General features: G+C 40.7%; 1 protein-coding gene across 16 annotated transcripts in view; it reads right to left on the reverse strand.

The window, feature by feature from the left end:
* PTPRD (protein tyrosine phosphatase receptor type D) overlaps positions 1 to 26,538 on the reverse strand; it is a 517,292-nt gene that overhangs the window by 72,838 nt on the left and 417,916 nt on the right. For all 16 annotated transcript variants that reach the window (XM_053924461.2, XM_053924474.2, XM_053924452.2 and 13 more), the window contains one exon: positions 10,772 to 10,895. In XM_053924461.2, the coding sequence (XP_053780436.1) occupies positions 10,772 to 10,895 (124 nt within the window). The remainder of the gene's footprint in view (positions 1 to 10,771; positions 10,896 to 26,538) is intronic.

Below are 26,538 nucleotides of genomic sequence, written 5' to 3' on the forward strand. Positions count from 1 at the left end.
AAACAGTTGGGGTCCTGGCAGCACTTTGTTGATAAAGATCCTTTTCCTCCCTGACATCAAATTATTGTAGTTTGAACAAAGTCCTCAGGTTCCAGCCACCGGGAAGCAGCACGTCTGCATGTCCACGGGGTTCGTTTCCGAGCCCACGACAGATCTCCCGTGCAACACAGGAAAGCCCGCTGTCCAAGTTTTCATCTAGCAGCTAGCAACCTTTGAGAACTGATAAAAAAGGCTTTGGCTGTGGGCCTCACTCAGCCACCAACATACACGAAATTTTTTCCAAAATTCAAAGTGGAGAAGTCGGGGTTAATGCCCCCAAGGACACATCATCGGGGCACCGTGCCACTTCCCCGTTATCAAGGGAGACACGTGTCTGAACAATGTGTCCGAGGGCAGAGGCTGCGGACATGGGCTCACATTTAGAACAAGGGAATCAAGCCCACCCAACATTCAACAGGTATACCACCCAACAGGTATTGGGTAATGAACTGTTTCTAGACATCCTGCTCAAATTTAAATAATGAATTATTATGATTTTTTAGGGGAAACAGGTTGCTACTGAATAATGGTTGTGCTTTCCAGGAGTAAAAAAAATACAAAAATTCTGCCTGAAAACCACTGGGTCCTAGGATTAACTGTATCACAAAATGCTTTAAGAATTTGGGACTTGATATTTTGAAGACAGAAGAATTAAAAAGAAATATCCAACACTTGATAGAGCTAATTACTAAGCTGATGCTTATATCCTGAAAATACTGCTGAGGCTCCTCTTCTGTTTTGACACTTTTCTCTAAGGAGACTGTACCTGGAACGAAAGCCTCCTCTGGCAAATCCCTTACCCATTCTGGCAAAACGACATTTCCGGTAAGTTCTCTGTCACACGTCGTTTGCGACGTGGAGATGTGAGAGAGGGCTATGCTCCGGAGAAGCCCTAAGATCTAAAGTGTCCTATACTCCTAGAACCCAACATAACAAGCTGTGTAGAAAGGTGGATGAGAAAAATTTTTAGAAAGGGTGGCGGATTGCCATGCTAAAAATACCGGCCCTAGGTTGGAAGCTAAAGTTGAAAAGCAGCGTGTTTCAAGTCAATGAGATCTTAGTTTTCAATGCAAGAAACTTTGGGAAAGTTTTGAACCAACTCTGGGCACGGGGAGGCAGCGGGAAGGAAACGTAATATGCCGGTTTTCCAAGTGTCTGGTGCCATGAAATGCTTATCCTGTAGCTACTGATTGTGATGCTGCTGCTGGGAGGCTGGATGTACAAAGTCCTTTCAGTTTCGGGGAGTGACCTTCTTCAAATAATGCCTATTTGCTTATTTAATTGTCAGTTCCCTGCCTTATCCAGACAATGATTTGCATCTGCTAATGCAACACAATCAAAGCGCACTACTAATCCAAGAGAAGTGTGTGAGAATTAATCAAGTTCCTCCGGGGCTGTGATAGATGGAAACCTCACTCACACGCAGTACTGAACGAATGTAGCATTACTACACATTAACAGATTGCTTTTATTTCTTGGTGTCAAGAGACCTCCTTTCCCTTCTACAGTAACGGTGCTTGTCTTTTGGGGGGTGATGATAGGGAGGAATCATGAAACAAAGGGCATCACAAAAATGTCCACCTTAGTTTGTCACAGGCAAAAACCTTGGGGCTGTTACTGTTGTAAGAACTGCCTCTTGCAGTCAGTCTTAATGCCATTGTTCAAGAAAAAAAGGGAAAGTTGATCTTTCCTAGGAATCCACGGCCTTCTGATAACTATAAAAATAAATTCCACACATTTCCATGTATCATTTTATGCGTTCTCTCCATTTAGTAGTCATGTAAATAGTTCCAACACCAATAATGTTCATCATTCTACTCTTGTCAGAGAGAAGACTGAGGCCTGAATTAGAATTCATATTATACCAGTATTCCTCATGCATGCGTTACAGTGTATTTCATCAGTTAATGGACTCTTCGCTTGTGGTGCTTAAAAATACTACTTACATGCTTTACCCGGGGTTTGGTGTTTTGGGCAAAGTAAGCTTGGGGCTGTGCAACTAGAGTCTCTAAGACTAACAAAGGTTGTGATGAGGTGAGTGAGTGGTAGGGCTGGGCTTGGGCGCTCTCTGTGCATCACAAGCCATAGCAAAGGGCTGTTCACACAGAATTAGGCCAGTTATAGGCTCTCCTTTTATTTGCTGAGAATTGCTAGTTATGGTTTTTAGTGCAAAAATAAGCCTGGGCATGGACTTTGGGATCCACTGTTCTTTTAATTGCCTGCAGAACTTTGGAAATGTGGTCATGAGTTCAAAATGCCAGGACAACACCCTTTTTCTTCATCCAGCCATAGCAAGGACAGGAAAGGGCTTCCTGACGCTGTGCCTGCACATGTTTGAGTATTAATGAAGGTGAGGAGTCCTTGGCAAGATGAAGCTACTATGTTCAAAAGTATATTTGTGATAATTGCTGAAAACTGCCTTAAAACATGTTGAACGTTAAAGAATATACTATCTGAGATGTCCTGACTGGGTTAAAATAGGGTTTTTTTTTTTTTAAAGATTTTATTTATTTATAGAGAGAGGGGAAAGGAGGGAGAAAGAGTGGGAGAGAAACACTGTATGGTCGCCCCTCACACTCCCCCATCCCCTCCCTCACCCCAGCTGGGGACCCGGCTAGCGACCTGGGCAGGGGTCCTGACTGGAATCGAACTGGTGACCTTTTGGTTCACAGGCTGGTACTCAATCCACTGAGCCACACCAGCTGGATAATAAAGTTTTTTGTATTTATTTGAGGAGGACTAATTGAACTAAGTGGGTCAATTAAAACACAGACACACACACAACTTGCTTTGCATTTGATTTTTCAAGCCAGCAGTTAATGTTTTTGAATAATATTTCTTTTGTTGAGGAGTATTTAAAATTATAAGCTTTATAAGGCAGCTGTATGCCCTGATGTTAACTGGGAAAACAGGGCGGGAAACAGCACATGAACTATTGTGTCGATGGGAAATTAAGTATTCACACGGAGAATGCACATACTTTTGTATTACCCCACACTGTCACACGTGCCTTTTGAAGCCTTGGGGCAGCAGCAGCACCTCCTGAAAACGCAGAGAACTTGACCAGGATGCCAGACCCCTGTCTAGGGCTATTGGCAGTTCACACTCTGCCATTCGGGCAGCTGTTCAACTTGTCCGGACCTTTGCTCGCTTATCTGCTAGACAAGGCGTGTTGGACAAACTGACTCCCTCACGTCCTTTTGAGCTCTAAAGTAAGATGTCTCCCTGTGGCATTCTTAACCTTCGTGGGTTTGGGAATCTCTGTGAAGTTCTTTTAAGGTTGAGAGAGGCTTTGTGTCTCTCAGCTTAGGTAGGAATATGCTCTGATTCTCTTTCAAGCTGATTTCTACTCCTTCTACCTCTGACGTGCTGAGATTTTTATTATTATTATTTTTGGTATGACGGATACTTTATTTTTTTATTCCATTATTCCATTTATTTTTAAAAATTATTTTATTGTTGTTCAATTACAGTTGTCTGCATTTTTCTGCCCACCCCTCTCCCCCACCCCAGCCAAACCCACCTCCTTCCCTTGCTTCCACCCTCTGCCTTGGTTTTGTCTATGTGTCCTTTATAGTAATCCCTGAAAACCCTTTAAATTTTGATTAGAACCTGGTGGGGTAAAAAACAAACATTAAAAAACAAGAGGCGGCGGTGGGAGTAGGCTAGTAGGCAGTCTGTTCAGAGAAAGAAGCTGCCCTTGGACCGTGGGGGCGGGAATAAGAGGCAGACTCAGAGGGCAGGCAGAATCCCGTCCATGGCTCCAGGGGACTAATTGCTACAGTACCGTAAGTCCTCACTTGTCGCTGTCCTTAGGTTCTGCGACTTTAAGCGAACTGACGTGTAACAGAACCAACTGTATCCCTGGCCAATCGATGCAGAGGAGAGTTAAGTCCCTACGGTACCCCATCAGCACTGCCACGAGGCACTGCTGTCTCAGGACCTGCTTGCTCTTCAGAGCCGGAGACGAACTCTCAGCTGAGCGGCTGACTTTACTCCAACCCCGTGCGGCATCAAAGCTCAGGTGCGTTTATTTTCTTGCACTTCTACAAATCCTCAGTAAATTGTGTCAGAAAGAAATTGTTCTGGTAAGCCAGTTTATACCTTGTTGTAAGATAGAAGTGCTCAAGTTTGAATAGAGCACACAAGCTATGTTTTTTTTTTCCCAGAAGCTCCATGATTCTTTTTAATTGATTCCATTAAATTTTTAACGAAATTATTAAAAGCTACCTTTTATTTGAGAATAACGTGTCCTTCTCTACTTCAATACACAAAGCAAAAATAAATAAATACATAAAACACTACCTCACAACCACCAATTGTTGGTTAAGACCTAGACTGATACTTTTGCCTTCACAATGCAGGAAAAAGTGTTTACTTTGCTGACAGCAGCAAACAGAAAATAGAAAAATGTAATGTAATAAAAATGATTACAGGTAGATTTATTGAATTCCGAAGGACACAGGTTCTGTTCCCCTTCCACTGGCACTGTGGCGGCCACCCGACTGTACCAGAACTAGCAGAATGAAGGGTTTTCTTTGCCACATACCAGCCAAAACAAAGGCATCTCACAAAGCCACAGCGTGTCATTTGCCACGATGCCCCCGGATGTAACTTCAGTTTGGCAAATTGCCCTCAGTGTTTCCATAGCACCGAGGGCACGTTTCTAGAAGCATGCTTTGCTCTGTGGGCACGGCAGCTCATCACCGCTGTGCCTATTGATGAAGGAATGGACAGCCTCCACTGAGTTTGTGAACCCAGCCTCCCCCTGAGTGCTCTCCATGGTTTTCTGTACTGCTGAGGAGGCCGGGTTATGACGGCGGCGCCAGGGAAGGATGTAGGCAATTGAACTGTCCTTGAATGTATTCCAAGATTAGCTACAAGTGTCGGGGACTTATCTGCACCTCTTTTCCAGTTAGGGGGCACTCTGTCATGAGACAGAGCAGAGCACGGGCCAGTGATGCATACTTTTCAGCCACATCAGCATTTCGGTCTACTTAGTGTATGTTAACAAGTACACAATTCTGACAGTGCTTCACGCAGCACCGAGATAGTCAGAATCCAGCAAGGAGCGTGACACCGGAGCCCCGTCTGCAGGAAACTCTCGGAGCTTCCACCTCCTCACATGCAGGCAGCATTATCACGGTGCCCTCGCCCAACACCTCCGAGAGCATCAAGTAAGTCAACACATTGGCAGCTTCTAAAATACGAGTATTAGCTATTCTTAGGATCGATATAATAAATAGGAATGAAATAAGCTTATTCCTTCCTAAATACCCTACTAATGAAAAGTAATTCCAAATCTAAAAGGCCCCTTTCTAGTTTCTGTATTTTTAAAAAAAAAATCAATGGGGAGGACAAAAATAATTATTTTATAACTTTCCACCAGTGTACAACCAGTGAAGCCAAAAAATGTGTTTTGAAACTTCAAATATACAGCCCCAAACTAGAAAAAGAATAAAACAAACCCGTATTTTACTAAGCTTCTTTCATCAAATTAAAAAGCACTAGTATTAAAGAATGCACATGACCTGATGTGGTTTACACTCTGTCATTGCTGAGTCTCTCAAAGACCAAACACCATCTCACCCCGGCGCCGTGGCAGAGACGCTCACCAGCCAGTAACGCGATCTGAAGTAAACCCTCCAGTTTAACTATGTGTTTGTCTATTTTATCTTGAAAGAGCTAATCTCTTTAGGTCTGAGATTTAACATTTATTTTACTACTCATAGTATAAATCTTTCGATCTCCGGATTTGGAATCAACTTTCAGGATTTCAAGAATGCCAGGAAGAGTCTTACAATCCTCATTTTACAAGGAAGCGGAACAAGAGCCACCGCGGCAGGGGCTCCTGGCCTGCAGAACGGACCTGAGCAGGGCGCGTGTGGCCGCACACTCTCTGAAGTCAGCGCACGAAGTGTGCAGGAGTCTGCTGTTTTCGAGTGGGGCTTAAAATGTTCATCCAATTCTCACAAGGGTCCGGCTCCCCCAAAGGGTCCATGTTAAGTGTACTAAGTGACACGCGCAAGGTGACACGCGCAAGGTGACACGTGCTCGGACTAGGATCCAGTTTTCAGTCATCTGCCTTCTTATTCAGTTGTCTTCCTAACATGACTTGAAAAAGTAATATTAAACAGAAACCCACCGGAAACCCACCTGAAAGCTATTTATATGTCATTTATCCTTTGGAAAAACTCATTTTGACTGAAGACTAAGAACACAATCGAAGACCTCTAGCTCTAAGATTTCTATCGTATTTCGAAGTATATATTTAAAAATCCCTAGGCAATCTTCCCAGCCAAAAAGGCACACGTTTTTAATGACGTGTGGCGTGTATCGCACGCATTGGCACTTCCATTATCACTTCAAAAGCAACTGTGGGTCCGAGCGGCCCTTTGGAGAAACAGCACTCTTGGGCCCCACTGATTCACATATTAGAATTTTGGCTCTGGCACATACTAGCTATTAATTAGAAAATAGTTACTTGAATTTTTACTTTAACAGTTTCCTCACCTGTAAAACATAACGATAACTAGCTTTTGAGAGTGTTCGGAACACTACAGGTACTGCATATAAAAGCGACGGCAGGCACCCGCCACACAGCGGGGACCCAGACAATCACATTTGTAACTTCTCGTCTCTGTCGTTGAATTACACAGCAGTATTTTACATTTTGCTTTATACTTAGACCTGGCCAACAATGTAAAAAACACTATGTCAATATGGCTTTTAAACTGAAATGTTAATTATAATTCTACCAATAGAAATACAGTACTAGCAGCCATGAAGAGTATATTAGGGGAAAAATAAAACTTTTTATCTAAGACTGTAATCATTAGATTGAAATTTTGCTATTTATAAGGCATTGCAATAAGTTGTGTGCCACTAGTTGATATGCCTTGGTTTACACGAAGGTGAAGACACATGAACAGGTATCTGAGGGAAGGGGGTCACCGCTGGCCTCAGTTAGGGGGAGAGGCGCTTCACCTTCCGCCAACTGCAGGACTCTGGTGCATTTGAGTCACGGCTGACTCCCCCTATTGTGTCAGTGCCTCAGATTAGTGATGCCATAAAGTAGCAAATGAAAGACGAAAATGCAGTAAATTGCATTACACCATCCATAGGTTAATGCTCTGATAAAATGGCTTTTCAGGCCAAAAGTTGAGGCGGGGCCCTTGGATCCACACTAAATTACATGTCTCAGCCACAGCCTGCGACAGTGATGTGGGCCAGGGACACCCACGGGGGATGCTGGGTTCGCAAACTCTTGGAAGTTGTCCACTGTTTCATTAATATCCACTGTGGTGAAGAGCTCCAGTGCCCGCAGAGCAAAGCAAATCGGAAGAGTACAGTTCTAACTTGAGCCGTATTGCTCGTACACCGTGCAGCTCAGGACGGACCGGTTCTCCGTCTGAGCGCCCGTTTTCTCACTTCTACTTTAATGTAAGTACACTTCCTGGGCGACTCCGGATTCTACAAGATTAGGCATAGTGTTATGTTATTTTATGCACATGTAAGTATTAGTTTCCATTTAGCCTTTATTTGAGAGATGTATCTTAAGTTATTCAAATGAATCCTATCACCTCTCTTCTTCAGTAATTACTATTTCCTCGAATATGGAGGGGACCCCAATGGTAACTGGACTGGTCGAAAATTCAATTGCACTGCCATACTGCTTAACCTATAACTCAGCATCGTAAGCATCTTGTAGTTAGGACTCTTTTGAATTTATTCTGCATTTTCCCAGCTCAAATAAAATGAGCGTAATTTGGGATTGTGGCTTGAAGAGTCACTATTTTCCAGGAGTTCAGTAAGTACATTGGTGCTTATTGGTGCTGCACAGAATTCCTGATTTTTAAATATTTTTCCCTGCCATCTCTCAATGAAAGTGGTATAAATGAAGACATTTAAATGAAGATGAAGACAATACGAATCACTGTGGCAACATGCCCTTTTCTCTTTAATGTCTGTCAAATAATTCTCCAAAGTAATAGGAAGAGAGTGGCCAGGACCACTGGAGAACAAGAGCACACTAAATAAAACTTTAACCAATGTCTTCTAAGTGACTGCGCCAGGGACTCGAAACAAGCACATTAAGTGCTTGTTTAAAAATTGTGCATGAAGTCACTTAACATTTTCATACACTTGAAAAATCTGGCTTTGTGTCACCAAAGCTGCCTCTATAGCAGAAGCCTCAGTGAGTGGTTCTGTGGTTCCAGTTGCCGGCACCTTCTCTTTGTGCTTAAGGTTATAGGATGATTGCTTGGCCCCTCCAATACCTGGGAGATAGGGCTTAGGCTAAGAGATAATGCTGTTCATGGTGGGAATCTAGATTAAAGCTCTCTGTGTAGCCCGTAAACGTCAATTCAATGCTTCTAGCCTTTTGCATGACACTTAAAATTGAAAGACTTTTGATTTCTAGGTCAGCTCTAGATTTAGGGTGTATTTGTGGGCACAGAGCTATAAAAAGGCAAGTTTTAGTTTGATTCAAATGTTCTGGCTTTTCTACTGTAAAAAATAGCATAGAAATGAAATGTACATAGTTTCCAACTCTCATAATGACGGTTCGAAAAGGAATCTTCCTGTTTTTTGACACACTTTACTGTAGTGATGGTAGAAAATACCGGGTGAAGGTAAACAACAGCAAAGTGGGCAAAAGTACGGGGAGGAGTTAGTGCCGAATGACCGAATTCAGACAGAATACAGCGCCACGCGACAGCAAAGGCAGACTGACAAGTTCTCCAGGAAAGCCCTTGCCAAATGCACTCTCAATTTACCTTCCTTTAGTTTGTTTCTATAATTTGTCTCGCTTCAATGATGAAAAAAAGATTTCTCTATTTGTGACTTGGTTTAGTTTCTCATTTACTATGGCAATGATTTAAGAAGAATGAGACAAAAAAACTATTTTTTACATTTTAAAATGAGAATTATAGAGATAAAATGTAAACTCTATATGCTAATTAATCCAATTACAGTTTCTAAACAGGGCTTGAAAGAAGCAATTACCTGTTTAACACTACCCTGCTTGAACCAGTATTGGTGAAACTTTGACACACTTCACCATTTGGTCAAAGCCAAAGGGGGGTAGGATTGAGGGTGGGAGGTGGGGGTGTGTAGGGTGGGGGAAAGCGGTGGCCAGAAAATGGAGACAACTGTACTTGAACAACAATAAAAAAATTAAAAAAGAAAAAAAAGGCTAACTCTTGAATACCCAGTATCATTGGTTGCCTCAGAAGGGTATTATAACACTTTTCCAACATCAAAAATAAAATTGTCAGAGTTTTATGAAATGTACCTGTGCCACGCAGCACCATTCTGAGGACGGGGGCCACAGGCAGGTGTTTGCTCACATGCCGAAAGACAGTTCTTGTTCCCCCCAAATTGAAAATGATGTAGCGACTGCCTTCGGTGCTTACTGGGAAAGCTTTTAAACAGAGCCTCACTCCCAAACTAACTCTGGCACTGAGAAGGCAGGGAGGACTTCGTCGGACTTGCGAGATAAAGTGATGGTCACCATAGATTTCGGAAGCAGGGAAAATGGAAAGATACTTGAATAATTATAGATGGAAACTGTAAGGTTCTCAAAAGGGAAAAAAGGAGGGATACTTGAATAACTGTAGGTGAAAACTGTAAGGTTCTCCAAGGGACTGTGTCTGAAGCTGGTCTTATTTAATGTTTTCAAAAATCTGGCAGAGGGTAAGCAGTAAACTTTTCAGTCTGAAAAGGCTACAACACTCTTCTGAGTGCCAATGAGCACGTAGGTGGCATGTGGCAGCTGGCGGACCAGGTTCGCTGCTGTGGCAGAGGGACGAGTGTAAGTGACATCGCAAACCGATTTCTGAGGACAGCAAGCCAATGTGCTACCACAGCCAAAATGCCGGGTGTTGAGCATGAGGTCCTAACTGTTGTCGATACACTATGTGAGAGGGGCCTTGTCCTGGAAAGGGATGAATGGGAAATACTTTCCTCGTGAATCCTTAAGAGAAGCTAGGTACATTTGAGAAGCAATGCTCATCTTTTAGGAGGAATCATTCCCTCTGGAACGTACTCCTCAGTTTAACTGTGAGATAGCCCATAGGTCTACAGATTAGATGTAGGGGACGTTCCGATGTGCTCAATTTGTATCAATCCCCACATCACCAACCCCTAACCTTCAGACTGTCCCTAGTGGCTATCCAGACTTACTTACAAACAAGTCCCTTGCTCATTTAAAAATAACAGTTAGTGGGCATCTTCTCACAATCACCTTTTTATTCATAACCATCAGTAACCATCAGTAAATGGGCAAACTCAAACTGCTTCCCTTACAGGAGGAGTCCCCAACCCCCCACGTGGACCTGCCTGTTAGGAACCTGGCTGCCAGTGAAGCTCCCTTGAGCTCCGCTTCCAGTCCGCCCCAGCCCCACCCGTCCTTCTCCAGTCTTCCAGGAAACCTGTCCCTGGTGACAAAAAGGAAAAATATAGTGCAGTTTATCAAGTCTTTCATCAAGGGTAGAGGCAAAAAGGTAAGGAGGGACGCTTTCATGTTACATGATGGTTGATGGGGGTGGGGTGGGGAGGGCTACTGTGTGCCTGTGTATATTTTTATGAGAAATAAAAAGTGAGAAGAAACAATCGCTGAATCTTAAATAACTATTTTCGTGCACGGCTGGTGCCTAGCTCAGACTATATTGTCACGCACATAGTCAGACCCATGAAAACCAAGGTATAAATACTGTCAGAATCTCCTTACCTTCTATGGCTGACAGGAGAACCCTGGAATGGTCGTATGCGATCACATTTGCATATCTGTTCTTCGGTTTGTTTACTTCCAAATTTGAATGTTCCCATGTGAACTGCTGGCCAGGGTCAATAGACTTGAAAGAAAAACAGCACACACACAGAATCAATACTGAGTAACAGTGGATTATAGGCATTTATCACAAGTAACAAACATGATTTAGAAGGAAAACTCTGAAGCTGCACTTCATCAAGAAGATCCCAGCTGTGAAGCTGAACACTAATATAACCGGAATAACATGAAATGATTAATCATAGTAAAAAGCAGCGATAGTCACCAACATTGATTCAAATGAACAAGAAAATCAATACAGACATTCTGTTAATATTGAAAAGGCAGGCTTTATTATTATTAGTAGTATTTTACTTTCCCATTTGCTTCTCTGCTGCTGGAGTTTACAAGTTACCGTGGTTCAATATTCCTTCCCGTTCTGTGAACATAATTTTACCTTTACTCTCCCCTATTCTTTCCTATCTGGACCTAACCTCGATTTTTACATTGACTGGCTTTTCACTGGCTTCACTGGGCATAGGTTTTCCTGTTCCTCTCCTGTAGGCTTACGTGTTGGTGGCAGCTTAAAATAGTCTGTTCTGCCATATACACCATGACCAGTACCACAAGGGGATTTGTGCAGTTCAAAGGTACGAAATGCAGTAACGAAGGGAAGTCAGTTAAATGTCATCATCATCTTAGAATATTAATTTACAACCCAGTGCAGATAGGATCTAATTGCTTTTCTATTTCTATTATGGTTTCTATTTATCCTCATAAGTTATCATGTTTACAAAGTTTGCTTCATTTTATTCTTTATTTTAAAATTATTTGTTCCAATTTTTAATGCCTTTCCTTGATGCATTAGCTCAACCAGTTATCCAATAATCTAAAATAAATATTACAGATATAAAATAATATGTATATTTTTTATAGTTAGAGTAAAATCAGGAAAGACCAAATCCAGGCTTTGATTATAAAACTCTGGGAGACTTTTTAATTTTCTGTAATGTTATGGAGATCAAATCATCTTCTCTTTTATCATAGGATACTCACTTTTTAAATACTTATAATTTCATGATATATGGAAATATGAGTTCAGTAATTACATAAACATGATTTTAAATGACCAAAGTCAAGTTTTCAGAAATAACTAATGATAAATTAGGTTTATGTACAGGTGAAGTTTTTTAAAAAGTAAAGGTACTATGTTAATAGAATTTTTAGCAGTAATTTTGTGCTGGGTTCTTTTATGTGCATATATAGAACTGGAAATTAAAACATATCCAATGGCTGTTAAAATATTAAAGATGTATACATTTTGTGTTAAAGGAGTAGAGTTCAGCATGATAATAAAACTCACGAGGGTAAAAAGTCAGGCCTACTAACAGTCATGAATAGCCTCAAAACACACTGAAATTCTCAGCAGTATAAACTGCAGCCCCTAATTTACTAAGAATTTAAACCCCTTTTCCTTTCTTAGCCTATGCTGATTTATATATAAACTAGTTGATCATTAAACAGTATTCAGCAAAATAATTACCAATGCCTTAGAGTCTAAAGAATCATGTAATTAGGGGTCTTTCTAGTTGGCTCTTCCAAGGAAACTCCTCATCTCTACAGAACGTACTCTCCAAGTATTCCATGAGCTAGAGGGAGCAGAATAATTCAAATGTCTGTGCAGAAGCCTTCGGGTCAACCTTGAACTCTCACACAAAATAGCTCCATTCAGTGACCAAGACCTGACTTAAAATGTTTCTCAAATCAGTCCCAAATACATCACACCACTGCCACTCCCTAACTCCAGTCCTTTAGTACCTGGTGTCTGAATGGAGTCTCTCCTCTGAACTCTCATTCCAGTCCATTCTTCACACCAAGGTAGTCTTTTTAAAGCACAACCTCAAGCAGGTTAGGTCCCTGTTTAAGAACATCCGCGGGCTTTGGGTGACCTCATGCCTAAATTCTGAAGTCCTCAGGTTTGTAGTTAATCTTTGCATCTACAAAGATGGCTCCATAAATGGCTTGTCATAATTTTTTAGATGGATTGAACTAATACATATTGCTGAGAAAAGTTCATAAAGAGAAATCATGAAGTAATTCCTCCATATAATATGGCAGTCAAGGGCAACGTATGGAAGCTGCGTGGTCTAGTGTACCCACCTCAGCACTTGAACACTCGTTACCGCAGGGCTTAGTGATAAAATACGCGATCCTCAAATTACAACTACCACTGATGTGACACTGATGGGCATTAACTGCACAGTACGTAAGCTGCTTACATACTATTCTCTAAAATATCCCAAGAAGCTCCTAAGCTCACTGAAGTACAGTCCATGGGTGGACGATGTTACTCTCTCTGATGGCCTTCTAACTCAGACTCTGTGATCACTCGCTGAAGTGGAAAGTGCCTTAAATTTTATCAGACTGATGAAATTGCATCTGTCAACTCGGAGGCACAATTTGATGCCTACCTACATGGAAGAGCTTGTGAAAGCTGACGTAAGTGGGGCCATTTTAAAATAGAGCCAGAACAGTCATTCCGGAGGAACTGCCTTGTACATACTGTTTGCTAAACCTTTGGACTAGTCCCAACCACAGCTGTCTCACAAACCAGTGTCTGTAAGGTTAGCAGGAAGGCAGACACGCTGATCACGAGGACTAGTGACTGTGGACTCTCTGACAGAAGATGGAATCAGTAACCTACCGTGTACAGCCGAGAGCAGCTCAGCTTGTTAATACCAGTAGGAATTCCTTCTTCTTTTCTGGTAACGACTCCTTTCCTTTTTTCTAAAAGCCCTTGCCTTCCTGCTGTAATTGGGACACTTTCTGAGTTTCTGCCTGTCTCTATGCTACCAAAATTCTAATTCTTTGGTAAATGCTTGTTGCCTCTCATTTTGGCTTTTTCATTTTAGGTTAACACTTTAAATCTGGTAATGGAAACATGAGTTGTATACCACATATGTTAATATGCTTAAAATATGACCCACGAGAAGAAGACCTGTAAGTAACAGGATACTTATAATCATGGCTGCCAGGTCATCCTGCTTTACATGCAGTAGAGTGTTTAATTTTCACAAATGGTACGAGGTAGGTGCTGTTGTTTTCTCCATTCTGAAGACGAGGCAATGAAGTAAATACAGATTACTTCGATGAATCTCGCGGCCTTCTCTGTGGCAGGCACTGAGCTATTTGGTGGTAATTTGCTCACACATCTAGAATCATACATTTACCCTCAAACCCAGGGCTGCATGATTTCAAAGCCCAGCTGATGATTAATAGCTGGTAATTACGAAGCTATAACACTACTTAACTATTGAAAGGGGCACTGCAAAATGAAGCAGCCCAACCTATGAAATACACCTACACATAACTACCCTTTATCTCGCCAGTCTGAACGACATTCTTCCCCACTGATCATCCTGTGTCATTCTGCAGAGATTACATAAGAAATCAAGTTTTAAAAAGGAGGTTGGCTTCACATGGATGATAAGACAGATGGGATGCAGCTTACATTTATACTCGTTTTACACGGATCAAACAAACATTGATTAAATAATGCTGACTGGTCTTCGTGCAACACACACGCATCCATCTGTATCTACCCATCTGACTGAACATTTAACAATACACGGCACAGGTCATTATTTTGGAACCTGTCAGAATGCTGAGGGGAGCAAACTCAGTACGGAAAAATTAACTGCTTGTAGGAGAAGTATAAGATCTTTTATATTCAGGAAAAAACAACTGGTTGAGGAAAACAAAATTTTAACTATCCATGTTAATGAGGCAAAGGTATCATGGATGCATGTAATTCTTCTCAAAACCCATCCTCTAGGCTTTCCTGAGTGCTGGTGATGACACAGCTGCTTTGCTTCCTTTTCTCTTTCCCTGAGACCCTCTTAAGGAAGAACAAAAGGACCAACGTGGAGAAAGAGCAACACGGGTCTTGAGTGGTAGAGACGCTGATTTGCACTTCAGCATTATATTTATGGCCAGCCCGCTGTGACTACGTACTTTCCTATTATAAAGTTAAATGAGGCAAACCTGATATGATTAAACCCTTTTTTTTTTTTTTTTTTTGAAATAAGCCCCTTGATCCTAATGGAGTCAACATGTTCCTGCTGTTAGTATTTGGTTTGCCCAAGCCTGACTTTCAGGTATCTCTGCTCATCCTTCTGGCTCTGTTTATCCAAACGACTTTTGGGAGGATATGCCCTCCTTCCCAGCATTTAATCCAAAGTTCTAGAGCGAAAATCTCGGCCAGGTCTTCCTTAGCCTCCACTGAGGGAACTTTACAAGTTGGGAGTAAAGCAAACTAGATATTTTTTCAACCAAAAGTTGCTAATAATTATTTTGTTTTAAAAAACAAAACAAAACTATATGAGCCCTGGCTGGTGTGGCTCAGTGGATGGAGCTCCGGCCTGTGAACCAAAGGGTTGCTGGTTCTATTCCCTGTCAGGGCACGTGCCTGGGTTGTGGGCCAGGTCCCCAGTAGGGGGCATGCGAGAGGCAACCAAACACTGATGTTTCTCTTCCTCCCTCCCCCTCTGTCTAAAAATAAATAAGTAAAATATTTTAAAAACCTATATGAAATTTATATATTACATTGTCACAGAATTCATAAACAAGAATGCTACTTGTCAGATTTACCTTTTTCCAGTTAATCAATGAGAGCCTAGAAAGGCAGGTACTAGATGAATATTACGTAGCATCTAAAACTTGACCAAGATGCCAACGCACGTAACTTGCTTTCCTATCCACTCACTTGTCCACTTGGCACTTGACACACACACCCTCCCCTCTTCCGAAAGCTGCGCACCGAGTCATTCTAATGTTAACAACAGATCTTCAGCTGAATAGCAACAGCTTTGCCTTACAGAGAAAAAAATGACCAAATAGAAACCACTCCCACCATGACTTAAAGAAAGGGAAAACCTCAAGTAGACCCACATTAATGTCAAATACGCTGTATTTATGTAGTCTTTAATGTGATGGTTTGAAAGTTCTATTTTTTTTAATCAACTAGCACTTTGTCTTCAAATAGGTAAGTGGAAAAAAAAAGCTAAATATGTAACTGAAGGACTTATAGTCTTTCATTGCATTCTTGATAAAAATACTTAAAATATAAATATTTACATCCAATAATTACCATATTATGATAACTAACACTTATGTAACATTTACTGTGGTTTTTTGGGTTTGTTTTGGTTTTTCTGCTTCATATGCATTTACTCATTTTATCTTACAGAATCCTTAGAAGTACTGACCATTCATACCACAGTTCTATAGATTAGGAAACTGAGGTGCAGAGAAGTTGAAATGACTCTGTCATGGTCAAAAGCTAGTAGTGGAGAAGCCAAGTGGGGGGACCAGGCATTCTGTTCCCCAAGCCTAAGTACTTAATTGCCATGCTAGGCTTCTTCTGTGGTCAAATTTGAGATGATTCCTTGATGTTTCACACATAACTTTCAATTGTTCTCTCGAAACAACGCAAGGAAGGCTGGGGGAAAAAATCTCTGTAAATTCAAAACAAGAGAATGTTTATAAATTTGCACATCAACTTATAGTCATTAGGGAAAATTAAATCCTGATATGAGTGACCTTTTTTGATAGAGCTCAAGTCATCATTTTAAAGCAAAGCCCTTTAAATATGGTTCTACAAAATCTCAAATTCTCTGCCCCCAAATATATAATTCACATGTGTAAAGCATCACACGCTACCATTGCTGTCTTCTACTTCCTTTCATTCCACCAAGAGAAAAACCTCAAAATATTCCCTTTAAGAACCCATCAAAGAGAAACCACCAAAAAAGAGACATCCTGTTTTTGTGTGTTTTAAAACAACTAACAGAAATGTAATTATATGGAAGGAACAGACCAGTGACTTGACTAGCCAAAGTATTGGTCAGACTAACCATCCTTTTTACAGGGAACTGAACTTGCAATGACCTTATCCTCCAGAGAAACGCTCTCTTTCAACATAGTTCCCCAGCAGTAGGTTCATGTGCCCTTAGAGTGGTGTTCCCTCAAGTATTCCTAAGTCCGTTCTGAGGGTTAGAACGGAAATCTGCCACCGAGTGTGTATTCCTGCAATGGAGCCTTTTTCATTGTCATTTGTTCATATTCTCTCTCTCTCTCTCTCTCTCTCTCTCTCTCTCTCTCCCAGTTTTGAAATGGTAAATTAATATGTATCTGTTTGAAAAAGAGCCACGTTTGCAGAGTGGGGAAGAGCTATATTTTACACAATTAGCAGAAGCCTGCAATTGGCATAATGAGTACCTTCTTCAAAGAAAAGCGCATGAGTTCAGTTGAATCCGATGATGCTTTAAAACCCGGAATGCGAGGAAGGGATGGAAAGTATGCTGATGAGCGAAGTCTGGGTCAGAACCCAGGGGCTGGCTTTCTCTGTGCCCCTGCTTAGCTCGGGCGGGTCTGCAACTGGGGCCTGTTTGCTCTGTGTTTCTTTTTTCCTATTAAGGCCACTCCAGTGTCAGGTTTGTTCCCTTATTTTCTCTTATCTCCCTTTCATTCAACGTGTCATCAACACCTCCTAAATCTTTCTGTATGCAAACATGTCTCATGCAGGTCACCGTTAGAATATGGAGGACTGGAATAGAGACTTTTCAAGAGTCTCAGTGTTAACTAGTAAGTGGACATGACAGTTCTCTACCTTTAATAGTAGAAAGATGGTATAATTTACAAGTGATTGAACTGCATCAAATTTACATGTTGTCTAATGGTTCGACATGAAATTCTTATTATAACATATTATGTAATACTTATAGGAAATTCCCTAAAGCAATAATTTTTTTACTTACACTATTGGAATTGATACGTAGAGAACTAAATGGGAGAACCTGTACGTAAAGCATCCAACCCCATGAGGTGAGTAAATATTTCTGGCAACCATTTGATAAACGTTTGCTTCTAAATTGCATCTTGGCACTAAGGATGAGTTAGCTTATTTCTCTGAGGATACGATTTACTCCTAGAAGTACATTCAACTTATCCTAATTTACCATGGGTTCGAAATGATAAAAAACAGTAACAACTCAACAATAAACGCTGGATTCTTTTCAACTCGGTAGGACAATGCTACCCGATCTCTAGAACGCTTTATATGCGTGACTGTGAAAAAGATGACTTTTGAGAGATCCTTTCAAATAAGAGTTCAAAAAAAAGGAGGTAAAACTTTAAGATCTGAAGGTTTAAAAGTCCACAGATTTTTCACTAAACTCTCTTTTAATATGCTGCAACATTTTCGTGGACGCTACTAAACGTAAACCAGACCTTCCTAGTTCCCGAAGGCAGTGGTTCTGGAGGAACGATGGCAGTCATTGCTTTAATCCCAATGTCTTAGTTTCAGCTATTCACCTTCTGCATCAAATTAAAGTGAGCAAGTAATGGATGGATAGAATTGTAGTCGATGTTCTGAAACACTAGAGCTTTGTGGAGAATCACTCTACAAATATAATTCACAGACTAGGATTTCCGGTGTTATTTGGAAAAGTGAAAGGAATTACAATTTTTCCAGGCAGTTGGGGCAAAAAATGTTATTAGAAATTTATTAAACTGCTCTGACTAAAACGAAAAAGTTGGCTGAATTGGTAGAAAGTAACTGGAATGTTTATTAAAAGAATTATGTGTCGGTAACAAGTGAAAATATGTATTAAATGCAATTGATTTGCAATGTTTAACTGAATAATTCACAATGACATCTTTCCTTTCCCATGAATAACAGGGCATTAGTTTATGGCACCTAATTAACAAGATGAATGCATTTATTCTTCATTTGTACAGGCCCAAAAGTATTAAGAGAAATAACATGGTTAAAACACCTGATATACTGTTATCACTAAAAGAATAGTAGATATTTTACTTTCTTCTGCCTCTACCCGCTGACTTGTGTAAGAATATCGGAAGACAATCTTGGCAACCAAGGAATGTCTGCTTTCTCCCTGATGTTAATTGTACCTTCTTTGACACTGAAGCAGAAAATTGGGGCAATTGCCCAGTTAATGTAGGCAAAGGAAATCTCTTTCTGCCCTTCTACATTCTACCTTCCACACGTAACAATATGTCCATCGGGTTCCAAATTGGCAGAAATAATAATAATAATAATAATAAAGCAAACCCCCAAGTAGCCACATTCTCACTGTCTCCATTTCATTTGATACGAGGAACTCACCATTCAGAAATCAAGTACAAAAGTAGATTCAAAAGAAAGTAGATTAATTAATGAATGAGTAGCTTGATTTCGTAATTGTGTGAGCCACGTAACAGCATTTTACAAACAACTGTATAAAGAAAATAGGGCAGATAAATCATCCTCTTGGTTCTTGAATGTTTGATTAAGGCTGAGATTTAACTGATAACATTAATCTGTCTTTATCAAATGTGCAAATCTCTAACTTATTTTAAAAACACTCTATTTTTTCTCTGTTATTTTATTTTATATCCTGTAGATAGATATATTTTAGGCTTTCAGCCTTGCCTTGCTTGCCATTTAATAAAAAGTTTCTTCTCCCATGTTTACTTTCAGATATGAGAGGAAAAACAAATAAATTTTAAAATTGAAATCTGTATAAATACATTTTTGTTAATTCAGTCAAAGCTTTTCATATCTTTTTCCTGGTTCAGAAAAATAAGGACTCTACATCTGAAATGAAATGAGAAAATACGATGCCTCCTCCAAGTCTGTGATAGAATACAGAAAATCCCAAATGATCACTTAAAACATCCCCCCACCCCGATCCCATCCCCATATACATTTAGCGCAACTACCTAGTTGTAACACATGAGGTTCCATATGTAACTTCTGGGCGTAGTGTATGTACCAGGGACCCCTTGTTACTACTATTCCCTACAGGTAGGGCAACAGTACGATGTACTGAATACAGGCTTCTAATTACACAGAGATGATACAGACCGTCTAAAATCTAAAGTGTCATGTATATTTTCTTCTCTTTTTCATTTTACAAACTAGAAAGGCTAGAACAAATTAACGCAATCTAGACTTTTAGAGTTTAATTTCTTTCTAAACTAAAAGATTAATCTGCTGTGTTTAAAACACATATTGGTTTTATAATATAAAATTAAAGACTATTCCAGGTAAAATACATCACAAAAATGTCAGTACACTGATAGTTTTATACATTAGCCGTTTGGGGGAAAATGGAATCACCTGCGAATATCACTACAGGCACTGTCATTTTTCTGATGGTGTGTACTAAGTGTGTAGCATACAGTCGATTTTAAACTGTGTTGTAGAATAAATGACTGAAATGCATTGTAGGCAGGACATATGGCAACAACGACTTTTACCCCAGAACCTTAGAAATAGTTAAATAAGTCTCCCCTTTGAAGATGCGACTATAAAATAAACACAGATTAGAGGAGACAAGAGATATGTGTTGTAAAACCATTTTAAATAAACGGAATGGCTCCCAGGCTCACACTTGGCTGTAACCTGATTTCATGAGAAGAGAAATCCTTGACATTGGCACCACTGAAATTTATTCTAAGTGAGCACCTATACAGCTTTTGTGCCACGATTTCCAACTTACGTACATCCACTCACCCTTCTGAAGTAACACTTTAAAGGCTGCTTACCAGTCCGACAATTCTGTACAGACCCTCTTACCAAATTTTCTTAATAGCAGTGTGTGTTTGTACAAGTAACAATTTTAACACAATGGTGTTTCTTCCTTCATGTTTTGGTTTAACAGTTGTGCTTCTCAAAGGTCTCAAGGCCACCTTGTTGGGGGGTGTGGGGGGAGTGTGAGGGCCCAGACTAGATGGAAGGATTGAAAGTCCAGAAAGAATCTGCTATAGGCTGGGTTTTATCCTGGGTGGGCGGAGTGGCTTATATCCCAGTTGACATCTGCTGTTTTGGTTTACTTATTAAAGGACCACCTTTCCCTCTCAAAGTGTCCAGTTGGGGCAGCAAATTGTAAGGTCAGAGCAGACTTTAACTTTCTCACATCCACAGCTGCATCTTCGGATCAGTGAGCTTCACGATACAGCATCATGACTATCCCAGCCAGGTGGGTACGTGCACGTGGAGAGAGAGAAGGACAGGTGGCAGGTTCTGCTAAAAACTGTGCTCACGTACACACTCTACACCAGGACACGTAGGTGGGGAAAAGAGAGCAATTTCTGCAGAACAACGCTTGCTCCTGCACTCTGCTGGTAGAAGGGCGGAATCTTAAAGCCAGAATGGGAGAAGGTGGCGGGCCTGACCCCATGATTCACCCTTGGTCAACTTTTCTATGGAGCTGCATAGAGCAGAGAAAAAGGAAGAGAGCGGAACATGTGATCTTAACACACATCTCCCCGGCACCCGCCAAACCACCAATTCAGCCTGTTCGGACTGTCACTGTTTTCCTTCTTCATGGTAGAGAATGGGAGGGATGTAGGGGTGCGTGTGGCTTCTGTGTTCAATTGTGAAGGAAAAGAATAATGTTAAAGAGCTGATTTGATACATTAATTGTTCCACAGAAATAATTTTATTCCTTTTTGTCTAATATATTTTATATATTATATTAATAACCATCATTAAAAATTATGTTAAAACTACTATTAAAAATTAAGTATAATTATGCTATAATTGCTTTCTTTTTTAGTTGCTCTGGAAATGGAACCACAGATTTTTTATTGCTTGAGCATTACACAATTCAACTATCACACATGTCTTAAAAACATAGTACCTTCCAAAGTCTCAGAACATATACTAACATTTCTTTATAAAAAACTACTGTCAGGGGCTCTGGCCCTCTTGGAAAGAGGGCGGCACCCGCTCACCACAGCTCGCTGACAGGGCTGTGAAGATCACACAGTGAGCGGGAGTGAGGACACAGTTACTTCTCACGTTTACGAAACCAAGGATGAGGCTCTTCAGTAAAATGATCTTATCAAGGTACTTTTGTGGTGTGGAGGCCTGGCTTGGGGTCCCTCTGCCATCCTCCCCGACTCACATTCAACCCAATAGGCACCTTCGTCAAGCTAAGCTGGTCACAGATTCACCATCTCCCTGGAGTTAGACTTCGGACATCCTCTCAGGCACTAAACTCTAGTCTCAAAGCTTTGAAAGGAAAAACTATGTCTTTCTCCTGGGCATGTGCATAGGATAGTCATTGTAACTCATTTAATAACAGCGAAAAAATTAGGAAATAGCCTTAACATGAGAGGAGACTGGTTAAATAACTTACAGTTTGGAACTATGGAAGCTGCTATGTATCTACTGACATAAAGATGTCCTCTGTTAAGTAAAAAAACAATTATAAAGCAATACTATTGTTAAAACGTGTATATATACACACACATACTGCATGCATATATAAACATAATACATGTCTATAAGTGTATTATAAGTGTAGATATATGCAAACTCGCGCACACACACATTTCCTGGAATGTTACACATCAACGCGGCCAGCCCTGCTCTCTGGGATGTGGGTATTGATAACCTTAACTGAGCGAGGAGGCCCTTACACTAGGTGTCTTAGTGCTATGCTGTCTCCTGAGAAAACCAAAGGCCAAGCCTGTAAATGTACAAACCCCGAGGCTACACAATCAAGACCCTAAGGACAACCAATCACAAAGAGCCAGCTAGGCTTTCAGTCACAGCCAGTCAAACAGTTTCTTTTCTTTGCTTCCACGGTTTCTCTGCCATAGTCTTTTCCATCCGGCTGCTGTCATCAGGGAGCTCTGCACCTCTTCCAGTTGGGGCTGCCTGATTCTAATGGGTTTTTGTTGAAATAAAGGCATAAAATTTTAAATATGCCTCAGTTTATTTTTTAACTATAATTATTTCAACACTTTGTTATCTGTAGTCTTTCATTTTTCAATTTGTGAACATTTTACTACTTTCCACAATGGGAGGGGGTGGAGAAGGGAGGGGCAGCACACCCTCACACTGCACCTTTTATGGCATCTTACTCTGTTGGATGCAGGTTAGGGGGACTCGGCACCCTGGGGGGTGTTCTGTGAAATCCATGCCAAGTTTTTCAACGGGCTTCTGTGGTCATCTATTGAGATAAACTCAGTGCAGACTTATGACCAAAACCCACACTGACAGGACAAACACCAACTACATCTCCCGCTCCGACCTGAACAATGAACGGTACTGAGAAGTAACCAGGCTGCATTGCTTTTCACGTTGATCGTAATGATAATGGTGAGTATATACCATCATTATGTACTCAGTGTAATCCCTACTACAAAATTAGGTAGTTACTGTTATCTCCATATTACAAATAAAGAATTTGAGGCTTAGCTGAGGAGTTAAGACACTTTCCGCAAGTCACCCTGAGAAGTCTACAAAGTAGTAAAGCTGAAATACGAAGCCAGAGTTTTCTGACTTGTGAAGTCTGAGCTCTTAACCGCTGCACTCTGATGCATACACGTAAGTGATAACTCTGGATTTACTATCATCAAGTTCAATTCTTTATTGGAAAACTGTGGAAAGTAAGAAAAAGGATTAAATACCAGGTGTCTCTGTCAGTTAGCTTTAATGATAAATTCATCTCACGGTACTTCTCACTTAAAGTTTTTTTGAAGATGAAAGCCCTGCTGTATAGCTTTCTATATTGTTAGATTTGAACTTGGATTCTTATCAAATTGATAGAGTGGCATCTTAAGTACAATCTTTACCCTATATAATTAGAAACAAAGACACAGGATTTCAATCCCTCTCACTTCCACCCTCTCTCCTTTCTCCCCTCCCCCTCTCTCACTCACACACACACACCACAAAATGTGCAGAGAGAGCGAGCTGGTGGACATTCATTCTTTGGAAAAGGGCAGTTTGGCAAACATACTGAGAAGAGTGCAAGACCATCAACTCATGAATAGCAAGTCTGCACGAACAGTTTCGGTGGCTGTTCTAACGGCATTCAACGGAAGGCACTTTCACGGGATTTCCAGGACAATCCTGAAAGCTTGTCTTTAATAAATCTGTCTTCAACGAAGAAATGGATCGCCACACCACACAACCAGCCTACTGAACTCAACACACACACACAGTGATAGCAGCTGTCATCCTACATCGCCATCCTCAGCTCCAGTACCCCGTAACTACTGTGCGAGAGACGGCTCCGTGCTCAAGACGCAGGCTGCCACTGAAAGAGCGTGCTTACGCTAAAAGGATGCAGTAGAAATGAAACAAAACACAGCGGAAAGCTCACAACTGCCGTGGGCATGAGGACAAAAGTAGAGACAGTAACTGCAGTCCAAACACAGAAGCATGGAAACATGGAAACCTGAAAGACTCGCTGGCCTTGTCTTCGAAATAACATACCCAGTTCTTGGGGTAATGAGTTTGTGAATTCCAGAGCACCGATTCCACGTTTGTCTCACATTGTTCTACAAGCTTGTTTTCTGTACTAAACTGAAGTTCTTTAAAGTCAGAATCCCCGTGTCGTGTTCCTCAGTGAGCACACCAACTCAATATATATGTTGAATTGACTCCACGCAGTGCTAGTGGACAACCCTAAATTCTAGCCCTTGGCTCCATTTATCTTTGTTCATGTCAGAGGCTCTCAATTCTGATTTTCTACATTGGAATACCGCTGGCCTGGAGAGCACTTTCTTATCCCTTTTGTCTTTTTAAATCCTACCTTTCTTTCAAGGTTCAGCCCCAACCCCGCTGCCCCAGGCCTGGGGAGCGCCGTCACACGCTTCCACACGCAGCCCACCGTGCAGTGCAGTGTGGCTGGGTCATCCACTGGGCAATGATCACGTTCACCCTTGCAGCATTCTTTTCTTTTAAAGTTGTTTGAGTTCGTTATTATAACTTATCGTTTCATTTGGTGATTCTTTTTTAATTGTCTAAAACACCTCTGTTATTTAAAAAATGTAAAATTATTTTACATGCAACACTATTTTGCCTTTGTTTCAGGTGTACAGTACAGTGGTTAGACAATCGTATCATTTATAAAGTTTCCCCCAGATATTTCCAGTACCATTTGATAATGCTTAACTTCCCAACACTATTGCGAGTTCCTGAATGAAATCCAGTCTACTACATGTATTTGTGGTCTGTGGCCTAAGCCAGTACAGTCAAGTAAAAATCTTGATATAATTTTAACAATGTCAGGTCTTTGTTTGAATTTCTGTGGAAGTGTTTTAAACTTGGGAACTTTCTTTTTTGTAATTATATTGTCACCACCTGATTTAGAATGCCGAGCCTTCACATGTACCCAAAGATTGTGAAGCAGAAGGGAACAGACTGATGCATTCATCAGAATACATCCCCATCAATGCTGGTAGCTGGGAACTCACTGACGGTAGAGCAATCTCTACTGATTATCAAGACTGCTGGAATACCCGCTGGCTAAGCTGTATAGTTCACTAAAGCTGCACAAGTCGAACAAAGCCCAGAGGGTGTTGAAGGAATAGAAATGTCCCTTCTCAGATCCCATTTTGGAAAAATAGGAATAGACACAGCCTTCCTAGGGGACCTGTATATGTTTAAGTAATGTTACTGTAAAACGGACTACCCTTTTCAAAATTGAAAGTATTATTAATCAAGCCACTCAATATATATAAGCAGAATTTTATGCTGAAAAGAAAAATAAATATATTTAATATCACTTAAAATACCTCTTGTTTATGCAGGAAAACAGTAGATTATAAGCTCTGTTCTTTATTACACAGTGTAAGGCTTATTTACTCCAATTTGAGGGCATGCTTCGATACTTTAATGAGATGGCAAACAAAACACAAAGAGACTGATCAATTTTATAAATAGTAATATGAATAAAATAATAAACATAAATAACATTTTTCTAACAAATGGACCCTTTTTTTTTTACCAACAGAGGTATAAAATATAGGTATGTTACCTTAGCCGATGATTTATAAGGGAAGAAGAAAATTAGATCTATATTGTATTTTATCACCTCCTATTTCTTTCTGCAGGCATATATTTCATCCAGTTAGGGGAAACTTGGTTGATATTTCAACACAAAATACTATGCTTGATAACTGCTCCCAAAGTTAACAGAAACATCAAGAAATTCTGCCATGGAAACATAATAAAGAACAAATGCTGTCCCTTAGTCTTCTTTAACACACATACAAGTAACAGAGTAGGAGAAGGGAAACGTGAGTTTTCTCACAAGGGGTCCAAAAGTCTAAGAGTTTGAAGCATTTCTTTTTCTGTCCAAGAGACAAGCAAATATAGACTCTGAAAGACGGAGTTCACATAGCTGCGAACACTCTAACTGGATTTCTAAATCTCTGAATTTACTGAAAGTTAGAAAACCAACCCACCAAAATCACTATTCACAGGTGAATATAACAAACAGAAAACCTCTGACCGGTGTGGCCTAGTGGGTTGGGTGTCACCCTGCAAACCAAAAGCTTGCCAGTTTGATTCTGGGTCAGGGCGCATGTCTGGGTTGCAGGCCGTCTCCCCAGGCCCCCCATTGGGGCCGTGAGAGAGGCAACTGATGTTTCTCTCGCACGTTGATGTGTCTCTCCCTCTTTCTCCTTCCCTTCCCCTCTCTCTAAAAATAAATAAAATCTCTAAAAAACAAAACAAAACAAAACTCCAGAAAAATCCTAGTCGTTATTACATTGGAGGAAAACCCATAGCTGCATTATATTGGAATCCTGACAAAAATCCAGCTATTGCAGCTTTGGCCTAAACTTTGGCTAAAACTGTGAAGGAACCTTTAGACTCAAGATATGAGGGCAAGGATTAGGTATTATTCATCTTTGTA

The sequence above is a fragment of the Desmodus rotundus genome, chromosome 1, assembly GCF_022682495.2.
Source record: "Desmodus rotundus isolate HL8 chromosome 1, HLdesRot8A.1, whole genome shotgun sequence".
Lineage (NCBI taxonomy): Eukaryota > Metazoa > Chordata > Mammalia > Chiroptera > Phyllostomidae > Desmodus > Desmodus rotundus.